The 12,230-nt window shown below is 43.4% G+C and overlaps 1 protein-coding gene across 3 annotated transcripts in view; it reads right to left on the minus strand.

The window, feature by feature from the left end:
• The window catches only part of LOC410427 (serine/threonine-protein kinase 26), a 78,346-nt gene that overhangs the window by 43,816 nt on the left and 22,300 nt on the right, over nucleotides 1-12,230 (minus strand). The window contains exon 2 of one of the 3 annotated variants that reach the window (XM_016915740.2): nucleotides 267-540. The exons of 1 other annotated variant lie outside the window; for it this stretch is intronic. In XM_016915740.2, the coding sequence (XP_016771229.1) occupies nucleotides 267-509 (243 nt within the window). In that variant the 5' untranslated portion in view covers nucleotides 510-540. Of the gene's footprint in view, nucleotides 1-262; nucleotides 560-12,230 lie in introns of those variants that run through there. One more of the 3 variants, XM_026444692.1, reaches the window with a different exon arrangement.

A 12,230-nucleotide genomic window follows, 5' to 3' on the forward strand; every position in this document is an offset into this window, starting at 1 on the left:
GTTCAACCGACTCTAATGATCGTGCAAAATTGCACAACAAGTCTCGTGCAACGCTTTTGGATACACAACGCTTTGGATTTTGCGGGGTATTTGAATTGATAAAGCAATAAAATGTGCAACGTTATCGTGTCCTTCTTCGAAATCGTTATTATTACGTTACTAAATATTGCTAAATAATACGTGGATACGTAGTTGGGAGAGCAAATATATTGGGAAAAGGGAGAGACAGAGAGAGAGAAAAAAGGAAATTCTCAACACTTACTTACCGCCCTCGCGTTGAACGTTTGATTCAGATTGGCGACATTATTGTTGATGTGGTTGTTGTTGTTGAGATTATTGGTTGTGCGATGGGTGGAATTGTTGTTGCTCGAATTGTTGTGATTCGAGTTGTTCCCGTTGTTGTGCTTATTGTGCTTGTGCAACACCATAGCGACGAACATTTTCCCCTCCTTCCTCGACCGGTTCCCCGTCAAACGATTAATCGTCCTTTCAGCGATCCGCAATTTCATTCGTCGTCACGTCGCATAATTCGACTACAGGCTAAAACGATCGATATACCCGGGAGAAGGGAAAAAAAAATCGCCGCGGATTCGTCCTGAGGGATACACGGGAATAAATGAACCCAGAGAGAAAGAGAGAGAGAGAGAGAAGTGGATGGATGAATTTTCGATATTTCGACCCGTGCTCATCTTCCTATCCATTTGTAAAAAAAAAACGTACACCTCTGCGGCACCATATCGTATCGTATCGTCGCGAATCGCGAAATAATTTCGCCGATTTTAATCACGCTCGATGTAAAAAAAAGACGTATCGACGGAAAATGAAATGGAGAAAAATTATACGACTGCTCACGCACGCCCAAACCCGTTAATCTCGCGCACGACAAATCCAACCATCGTCCAATTAATCGTCCTAACTCATAGCTGCCACGAACAGAAGCGATTATACCCCGAGCGAGATTATACTCCAAGCCAAGACTAGCATCCGTGCAATACCGTTGCAACCCTGTGCGCAGGACTCGTTATTTATCGCGACCTGTAATTCGTCCAATCTCCCTCCTTTCTTTTTTCCATTTCCGCGTTCGAACGTTATGGCTTCGTATAATATGTATATATATATATATCGTTTCGCACGTGCTGCGCTCGAACACGTGAACAACTCGACGGCCGACGGCTCGTATCGATTCGATTATAAATAGTCGTGTGCAACCAACTAAGGCCTCCTTTTATTCCGCGGCTTATCCCTTTCGAGCTCGTCCAATATATTTTTCCATACCAAAGTGTCCATATCGTGGTTAATTCGAGGAACAATACGAAGTTCTCCTCCGAGAGAAGAGGTTAAAGGAATACGGAAGGCCAAAAGGTTTTCTTCAAAAGTTCCACCCGATTATCGCCAAACACCTGGCGCTCGTGATCATTTATTATCCGCGTTCCAGATTCTCTCCCCCATATTTCTCGCGATAACGGCTCGATTCTCTCTATCTCTTTATGAAACAGAGAGAGAGAGAGAGAAGAGAGAGTTCCCTTGACCCCTCTCCATTATTTATCATCCACGGTCTCGAAACGGTTGTGGAATTACGTAAGGTACGCGTGGCAATCATCCTAACAGGTAACGCAACGGCGAATCGGCGATAATTGATGTCCGAGTTGGCGGAGATAGGGATAGAGGGGATTGGGGGCGACCCAATTTGATTACAAGGCAATGTTCTGGCCGCGATTATTACCTCGGGGCTAACCGCGTTAGCCCGCGTTAGACAGGAACAGCAGCAACCTGCTGCTTCGCTTCGGTGTCCATCCGACTACTCGCAACAACTATTCCAATTAACTGTAAACGTCGGTTTATGCCTGGCGGAGGAGCTGCCGTTTTCCCCGAGGAGGATACCTTTTATCGCGCGAATTTTCTTTCCGTGAGATTGATCGAAGAATCTCGTTCGAGGGAGATGGAACGAATCGTATCGATTGGAACGACAGTGGTTTCGTGCTCTTGATGGAAAGATAAAGTATTAAAACTTTCATATCATTTTCGACGAAGAGTACAATGATTTCTATGCCTATTGTAAAAAAACTTATGATCGATTCTTAATCGATTTGTCGAGTTCTATATTCCGAAGCCAATGTGTCTCGATCGTGAAATGAAAGGTGAGGAGAATTAAAATTACTTTGTCTATCGAAAAATCTAATCGAATCTACTTGAAAACTTTGACGGATATCGTCAGTGCCGATGATTAATGATCAAGGGATCGAATTAGAAATTATTATATTTTCGAGGGAAGGGCGAGACTTTTCAACTTCTTTTCAGAAAGAAGGGAGAATAAATACTTTGACCGGAAACACGAAACCGTCCAAAGCCTGGATAATTGCAAAGTTCTTGGACTCGAGACTCGAGGAAGAGGAATTCCGTTTATACAGCCGTCGAATCACGGATAGGAAGTTTTCCTTCTTTTTTTCTACGAGGGATAACTTCATTAACCGATCTAAAATCAGGCAGGAGGAATGAAAGAAGAAGAAGAAGAAGGAAAAAAAAGAAAAAGAAGGATCGCGTGGCACGAATCGAGCGTGGATTCTACGCGCATCGCGTAGATCACACCGATAGTAACTTTTCCAATTACCTATAAATCCTGTCGAACGGAAGCCATTGAGCAGAAGAAAGTGCGCGATGGTCGACGAAAGTGGCCGTACATCACGCCGGAAATGGAAGTTGGTGGTGCGGTATGCGGACGGCCACTTGCACAACGCGAGACCATCATTTGTCATTTCTTCTTTCCTTTCTTTTTTTCTTTACTCGAGAAAGGATTTTTGTCGATCAAATGAAAATTGTGTCAACGCTACACGAATACTTGTTTAACAACCAGTATTTAACAAGCGAAGAAAAGCCGAGTATTGACCTGTGCTTTCTTTTAAAGACAAATTAAATCGAATCGAGTGTATTTCGCTCGTTCACGCTTCATCTATATCAACGTTGTGTCGCGGAGACAATTTCCAGAAGAAAGACGAGCTGGTTTCGAGCCGTTTCTTACGCCTTGGCGAGACGAGAGTAATTATCGAGCCGGCGAGAACTCTGAAACAAGGGGTCGTTCCTTTTTACAGCGTGGAAACAGTCGAAAATCGCAAACCTCTCGCAATACCCGTAAATCTCGCGTTTTACGGCGTCGCGTATATCACGAAGGAGAAGAGAATTCGCGTTGGCGAAAAGTCGAGCGTTCGCGAATTTATACACGTATACCGATATTACGTATAGCAACGTATAATAAATAACGATCGCGACGGGGTTGAGGGAATATTTTCGCGGTGGTTTCGCGAATCGCGATGCTCACGCAAGTCGTCTGACCACGAACGGTCCCGATTCTCCTTCCGAGCGCGCTGCTCCGCGCCTACGTAACGTCTCCTCGTTCGCGCACGTACCGCAAATTATTCTTCCTCCATCGCGTGTCCTTTATTGCCCGCTCGTTAACTATAACGTTCGCCGTCCACCGCTGCATTATGCTGCAATTCTTCCTGGATTTCCGACCGAAAGGCAGTAAAAGCAGCCGCTGAGGTCTAAGGGCGCGAGAATGAAATTCCCGGGAAGTCTGCCGAGTTTTTTTTTTCCTCCTTTTTTTATCTTTTATTTTATTATTTTTATTTATTTTTTCCGCAAGCGGACACGGCGTTGGAAATTATTCCTGGATAAGTCAACTCAAGTCGGGGGCCCAAGGATCCATTTGTTAAGAAATTCCGACCGAAAAGGCAGTAAAGACACCGCGCGCTCCAAGGAAATTCACTTGAAAGGTCGTAAGTTCTTTAGAATAGGTATTTTCTTTTTTCATCGCAAACGAACGCGATGGAAGCGAGAGAAAAAAATTACTCCCCCGTAGATAATCACGTAGAGAGTTTAGTTTCTCTGGAAATATAAGTCTAAAAGTCCGTCTCACATTTTTGCATCCGAGTAAATTCTCTCAAATCGATATCGGAGAATGAAGAATTTCACAACAGGAGTCTTCCTCCTCATTGATGTTCTTCTCGAGTTTTCACGAGTAAGACTGTGTTGCTTTCCACGGGAGGCGAGATCCTCGCTGAAAGCCGAGATTTCAATTGGTAAAACGTCTGCGCAAAAGTGTTGCGGAGGTAACAGGATACAGCCATTCTCTAAAATAAACTCGAGTTGAGCTGCCAACTGCAAGGACGAGCGAAGATATTCCTGCCCGGATACCTCTTCTTTTCTTTCTTTTTCTCTACCCGCACAGCTTTCGGTTCCACGAGCCGAATGGTATGGAATTCGACGAGATGCGGCCTCGAAACAAGAACGACAGTTTTTCCAGCGAATTTCAAGAATGGCCATGCCTCGAATGGATATGCGAACCTTCCCTTCGCTTCAGAGATACTTTATTAAGTTAGATAGTTTTGTTACAAAGATAATTTGTCAGCGTGAAAATACCATTCGCATGCAAATCGGAAAGTTTCGTTCTCCTTATCGCTTTGGAAATTGATCCACGTGATCCCAAACTTCGATATAACGCCATGTATCGTTTCCAGAGATATACGTTCGAGTTTATTCGACAAGTTCGTGCTATTATATTGCATACTAGTTTTCATATATTAAATCTTGGGATCAAGACAATGAAGGAAATATTAATTCAAAGATCCTTACTTTTATTCTTCTTTTCATTTTTTCGAATCGAGAATTCGTTCACGATCGCGTGAACAAGATTGAATTTGTTCCGCGATTCGAAAGGGAAAAAAAGGAAAAAACGAACGGATGTCATCGCGCTTTTACGCATATCGAACAGCGTTGGGTATTGTCTCGAAAGGTCCTTTCAATATTCAAAACCATTGTTCGAAATCCAGAATGGTATTATTGTATCAAAATTTCAGCGTCATCCTATCCCATTTTTCTCGAAAAATGTCTCCCTTTTGTGAAACCAGCTTTGCCGGATCGTACCCGTTTTCCTTCCGCTCCGACCTTGAGTTTTGCCCGAGCTCCGCCTTGCTACGGATTCTACTGCGAGTATTTCTGGATAATAATCTTCTAGAGAAGAGAAACTCTTCCTTCTTTTCGAGGGAAACGAATGAGAGAAGAAATGGTAAATAAAATATCGACTCGTTAAAACAGGCGACCGTATTTTCCCTCGCCGTTTCACACTCGATCCTCCTCCCCCTTCTTCCCTTTCCGATTACAGATTTTTATATATCCGATTGAATCGAAACTCTTGTTGAGCTAATGATGACAGGAAAAATAAATGACACGAGCAATCCAAATATTCGCGGAAATTTTCCATTCGTTCCATCATCGGAGAGGAGGGATTTAATTCCTGTCCAATATTCTTCTCATTCTTTCCACGGATGAAATAGAAACTGCCGTCGAATCGGCGGGAAATTCCCTGCCCAAAAATCCAAAAATCCAATAGGAAAGGAGTTACAAACGATCCGTAACAATACGGGAAACGAATTGTCCCCGAAGCGAATTCCACGAGCCATGTGGAAGGAGGACGGTCCATTTGTGTCCGATTTTTCCTTCTTTTTTTCCCCCTCCCTTCCTCTTTCTATCTCGCCAGAAGCGAGGAAAAAGCGACGGACGAGGAAGAAGCAAAGAGGAAGCGGCGAAAACTCTAAAACTCCGAGTCTCTCCTTCGTCGTGGACGCATTCTCCTGATGCGCACCGGGGGTCATATTCCTACCTGCTCCCGTGGATCCAGTGTTACGTGTCCATTTACATAAGCCAGGCCGTGCCTTGGTCTGCGACCGTGTACGTGAATGTGGCCACCGCGTATGCGCTCCGATACGGACGAGTGTCGCCTCTATCTGCGCAGCCATCGTTCCGTATATACCGTGTCTGCCGTTGTTTGTCGAACCAACCAAGAGGAGAGCAAAAAGAAAGTTACGAAAGGAGGATCGAACACGGAAGAAGAGATTCGATTGTTCGACATCGAAATGCGACAATCTTTTCGACGATTATGAAAATTACTTTCGAAGAGATCGATGGAATTTTCCTTCTCTTTCTAACCACGGCAGCAACTAGATATTCCGCAAACCTTTGATCCCCCTTCGATTCCGCCGGGATTGAAACAGTTATAAACAGGTTTCGGGATATTTCTCGATAAGTTGTAAGGATGCTTGTATACCCGATGCTGTAACGCGATTAACAAGTATTATCGGACCAAGATGTATTCCAATATATAGCGTTGTTTAATATCCAACCGTCGACGAGACGTTGCTCGATCGATTATATAATGAGGTCAATTACGGACCACTTTACGATGATGACGGCCTCGTACACCTCGCGGATACTATCCGCGGAACTGGCGCTGGGTAGCGATATCGAAAAATACATTTGGCATTTGCTTGAGCCGCTAAACTCCGCAATTAATTTCGATTTAAATATAAATCGATTCGAAGTTGGAAAGAATCGTTCGATCACGATCGATCCTCCTGAATAATTTCTCTTACCGATATATATACACGTCCTCAAGTCCTAAAGTTTCGGGGCGAGGTAATCGTTAGGAGGAGAAGAACAAGAGGGGAAGAACTAAGGCGAGAAACTCGGTGCCAACTTGCTCGATTGAAATTCAAATGGGATAGCGTAATCGGTGTCAAATGGTTGCTTAGTCCGCGAACCAACCCTGCCAGATTCGTCGTTACGTTTTAACCTAGCGGTGCTCCTCGTTTGCGCAAAATACGATACACAGATTTGAATACACTTGCCGACCAAAGAAACGCTCCATCGAAAGAGAGAGAGAGATCTTCGAGCAAAACTTGATCTGGCATCGTTTGCTGGCCGTTCATAAATTTGAGGGCAAAGAGCGAGGTGCAAAAAAAGATGCGATCTTTCGGATCGGAGACGACTAATGAATCTCTGATGGATCGGAAGGCCTCCCTCCTCCCCGTGTTTGATCAAGCTTTTTCCCCTTCCAATCCGGGCGCATATCGGATTTTAAGCAATTTCCCTGGTCAAAGTGGCCTGGAAAATCGCTGTTCAAATAGACAATTTTCTATCTGCCGGACAACACGCGAGAAACGTTGCAACGATGAGCGTTACAAGCGCTTGGCTCCCTCGTGAGATTCGATTAACCTCGAACGATCGATAGGAAAGACCTCTTCGCTGTTTTACAATTTGATGGCCTGTGTTTTTTGCGCCATTTCTTTTTTCTTTTTCCCTCGATTGGTATATGTACATATATGTACACGTGATATGACGTTACGTTAACCATCCGCTTGCATTTCATTAAAAAGAAAAAACGGAACAAAGAGCGTTTATTTCTATTCGAATAACGAACGAGAGTTTTAACTCGCGGTTCTAACAAACGGAATGGCATAAATTCGAGGAACGGGGCAATACTTGAGGGGCGCACGATTAACGTGACCACCGGTAAAAACAATTCACAGTGTGTCGTTCGGGTGTGGATCGAGGGAGGAGAATTCCCTAGCATTACACGGTTCCAGTCTTTATGCGGTCGGATTACACGGCGCGGGGGCCAAGCACATTGCGCTTTCAAACGTGCCACCGTGAACACGGCCTAATGGAACGTCCGAGATTAACGAGACCAGCCACGGCCAACGAATCATGTCGGTTTCGTTAATCCCCTGACCGAATCGGTGTCCTCTCTCCATGATTTATCGCCCGTGATAACAATGCCGGTTTTGGCCGCGGGACAAAAATGCAATAATTGATTTTTTTTCTTCAAACGAGCGGATTCTTCCTTCTCCTGATAAAATCGCCAAGATTAATAATTTCATCCGGACGAATCTTCTTCTCTAACTCTGGCTAATTCTAAGTCTGAACAACGTTCGATCCGCGAGCGTGTCTTGTTCCATCGCGTGACGATTTTGAGGAGAGGCTCGGTACCAAGCTGTGCTCGCCAATTTATATCATTAGAATCGACATTCGATTCGTTTCAAACCGATCGATTTAGACGTCACGAGCCAGTGTCTCTCAACCTTTTTCAATTGCAATACGTTATTGCGATCGCATATATAACGTATAATGGGAAAGTAGCGTGAAAAGGGAGATCGATATCTCTCCCTTTCCGTTCGGAAAGCGTATCGATACCTCTCTCGTTTTTTAACGTAAAGCGTACAGATTCGATGGGAAATAGAATTCCGATAGGGAATACAGTTGTGAATACGTAACGGTATCGATTATGTTTTAACTCGTACGGCTTCGCGGGAAGGGAAGAAATATCAGATAATATCCGAGGTATCGGAAAGGATATACTTTGATTCGATAGGGTATTAACTTGTTATCGGGAAGAAAGGAGAATCATGATAATTGATATCGCGTGTATAAATTTTCGATACACATCTGTATTTCCTATTATTATTAGATGGAAATCGTGACAGTATCGTCGATATAACTAATAAATAGCTTCCAATAGTTGCGATCTTATTTCACGATAAACGAAATTTTTAAAAAATCCAGAGATTCGGAGATCGAGAGATCTTCTTACAAACGAATCCACAACGTCAAATCGTTGAAACTTGGCAGATGCAAGTTCGAAGATGTTCGAGAGAAACAATAGTTTTGAATAGTGGATTAGGTTCGTTTGACATTTTCATGCGAAACGAATTGATTCAATATAGCAGAAGAGTTTTTTGTAAAAGCGAGTAGAACAGGACAGAGTTGTTGCGCGACCATTCATCATAGATATTTCATCGATAGAATTTTTCTCCACGATAGTATTTCTCGATAATATCGTTAACGAATGGAAATGATTGGAATTTCTTTTTTTATCGAACAATGAACAAAAAAAATATTGTTGAGCAACAAGAATTCTGGTATTACTATCGATCACGACTCCATCGAATATCGTGAAACGAAGAAGAAGAAGGGAGAAACACGGAGAGATCGACGCGGATTATCCGCGTCTCCCTTAATCGATGCCGTTTCGCCGAGGAGAGCGACAAGTCTAAATGAATCTGTCTGCCGCAAACAATACGTTTCCTCCTCGTATCCACGCGAGCGGCCAAGTCTGCCGTGGATTCCTATGGACCAGTTTTCATGAATCGTATCGGCGGCCCGCAGAGCCGGACACGTATCCACAATGCACGTTCGCGTCCGCGGCTCGGCTTGAAAACGAGGTTTTCCGCGAGGACAGCCGCGTTATCAAACGATTCGAACGACATTCGAACGAGCCGCCCTCGAAGGATTCCGCTTGAATTGCGCGGGGAATTAAAACTCTCTACGACGAGGAGAGATCTTCAATTCGAGGGCAGATATAATATAAACCTCGTATTAAAAACCTTTGGTCAAGCTAATTCCGAATTTCTCTCTTTTTTTAAATATATTCTCCCTTATCTTTTCAAACGATTTCTCGTCGAAACGACAAACTTGTTACCGTGGATTTTTAAAGTGTTACAGATATTTGCAAAATAAATAAATGAATAAATTGGAATCGTATTTTGCAGAAATTATCATGTTTAATACATTTGAATCGATCGAAATAAGGATATAATAGGATACTCTTGTTTTCCCCAGAATTATCCTTCGAAATTACTTCCCGAATGTGGAAATTTTATCGCGATAAAGTGCAACTGCTGGTAAAGTAAAGGAGAAAGGAAATCCGTGGGGGTAATGGATTATTTGATTTAGAACTCGCTCTTGATTTAGCACTCATCGTGGAAATGATAAGAGAGTTGGAATTGAGAGTTGGAGAAATCGCGGAGAGAGAATGTGATCGATAGATAATGGCTGATTATTTTAATTTAGAATAATCGTTAATGTACAATTTTCAACGTGAATTATTCGAGAAACGGATTTGTAACGATTCGTTTTCACGGCGAGAACGAGGAAACGATGACTCGAAGGCGGAAAACATCTGTTGACCCGGAAAAATGGTAAAGCGATCGGTTATTTTTAAAAATCGTTTCCGCGCGAAAAGTCACGGGTCCCAAATAGGCGAGCAATATTTTTAGAGAGGCTTTTGATCTCGGAGCGCAAACAGTGCATCATCTTGCCATCTCGTCCCTTCAAGAGGCAATCAGGAAGGGACCGAAGGAAACGAATTTTTATGAATCTTTTCCCGAATAAATTTGTATACATATTTTCGAACGTGAATTTTTACTTCGTTTAAAATTCTACTCTCTTCTTCTTCGAACCAATCCTTCCATCAAACGCTACACATTTACATCTAAAATTTCTTTACACGTTCACAAGAATATTGAGAATCGTGCTCGAATTATTTTGAATACTTCCAGATAATCGTCGTTCCTCAAACTTCAACATTTTTCTAATTGGATAAAACGAACAAGGTCACGAGCCCATCTCCTTAAATATTTCGAAGGGGAATAAGCAAAGTTCGACAGCAGGTTTTCGAGATATTTCCGCGCTAACTTCGTTCCCGATAATTCGGCAGAAATTGATGGAAAACTATCGGATGCGATAGTCTCCAGGAATAACTAATGCATCGGGCTAGGTGGTTTCGGCCGGGTCGCTGTCAGGTATCCGACGCATTCACGGAATTCGGAATATCGGGGAAAGAGGGATCCCGTCTGGTGCATCTCTCACCTGTCAGTCCGGCATCTAAAAATACGAGCGTGCATACACGTCCGCGATCGATCATAGTGCATCGCGCCCAGACATCGCTTTGTGCGCGCCGCATTACTTTTTTCCTTTTCCTTTTTTTTTTTTATCAAACGTAACACCGCAAATATTTTCGATCTATCCCCTCCCTCCCTTTTCCTCGAAAAAAATTCGAGGAAAACAACGATTCAAACACGTGCCAACACTTTTTCGAAACGAGAAACTTAAACGTTTCACAAACTTAAGAATCTTATCGTATCTTTTCGTTGAATTATCGTTTTCATTATGATCTAACGGCGCGGATAGAAATGAAAGAATGAAATAGAGGAAGGGAAAAATTTCGAAAAACAAGCGGTAAATCTATTTCCAGACAATTGAGGCTCGATTGCCTGTACTCGCGAGGTTAGTGGCTCGCGTGTATCTAATGGCGAAGAAAGTTTGCAAGCAGGAAAAATAGTGGAGCCGGGGTGGTCTGCTATTGCGCGAGGTAGAAGAAAAATCAGATAACGCCCACGCGCTCTACATGAATCGGCCGATACGGACGACATTATGAATCACGCGAGAGAAAAAATTGCGTCACGAACCGCGCCGCTTTAACGTCCACGGATAATAATTTAATACAGCTCCGATCAATTTCCTTCCACTCTCCTCAACTTGATAATTGAACTTGGAAAAGGAATATCGATGCGCGTTCGACAAGAAATTAAATAAAGGCGGTTGACAAAAATTGACATATCGAATATATCGCATCTCCATCATAAATTGCATTAACATCGCATCGATTGCGAAAAAGAAAGAAAGAAGGATATAAATACGAAGGAAATCAATTCAACGATAAGAAGAAAGGATTGCGCGAAATTTGTGTTTTATATTAGAAAGTGGCTCGAAGTGACGATACGGAGGACCAGCCCCCTCTCTCTGTCACTCCAGCTACTTGTCTTTCATAACAGATTCAGTCGTTACACTCTCCGCTTATTTAACATTAGGTGGCCCCGTTGGTAAATTACAGCCAGACCCACGCTAACTTGTCGACCGACGGTTTTATCGCCAGCCACTTTACGATCCCGTAAAATAATTCATAGCGTATTAAATCCGTGCGTAAATATTGTAAACAGAGGGCGCCAATTCGCGAGCACGCATCCTTGTCGATCCCTTTCCAGATTATTATCCCAGAAGGATAAATTTTTTAATTTTCCCCCCACGGGAATACCTTCGGATTACCTCGAATTATCAGACTTAGAAGACTTGGATAGAAATGATAGCGGGTTCTCGAGACGAGACACTCGTCTCGGCTTGCCAGACTCGCACGATTTTCGCAAAAGAGGCACACATTTCCCGAAAGCGGAACTTTTGAAACGTCGAGGAGAGGCAAACAATTTTTCCCCTTTCCTTTTCCTCCTTTCTTATCTTCCGGCGATTCTCTCTTTTGTCTCAGCGCGGCTCTACGCGTTTTCTTCCACCCCCCCTGAGGAAAAACTCTCCCTCCCGAAGGAGGATCCTCGTGTCGTGCCAACGTTTCCAACCGACCGTTATCCAAACTTCTCTATCCCGTGGAGGGACACCGTAAATCTTGGTGGAGAAGAAACCCCTAGTGGGAGGCGGCGAAATAAACGAGCGGATTACAGGGAACCACCGCTTTATCTATTTTTTTTGGCCGAGGTTGTAATCCAATCTCACGTCGCGAACAAATTCTTGCATTGGATCGAGTCTACGTCGAGTCGAGCCCGATCTCGTAAAGA

This window comes from Apis mellifera, linkage group LG13, assembly GCF_003254395.2.
Source record: "Apis mellifera strain DH4 linkage group LG13, Amel_HAv3.1, whole genome shotgun sequence".
In the NCBI taxonomy this organism is placed as follows: Eukaryota; Metazoa; Arthropoda; class Insecta; order Hymenoptera; family Apidae; genus Apis; species Apis mellifera.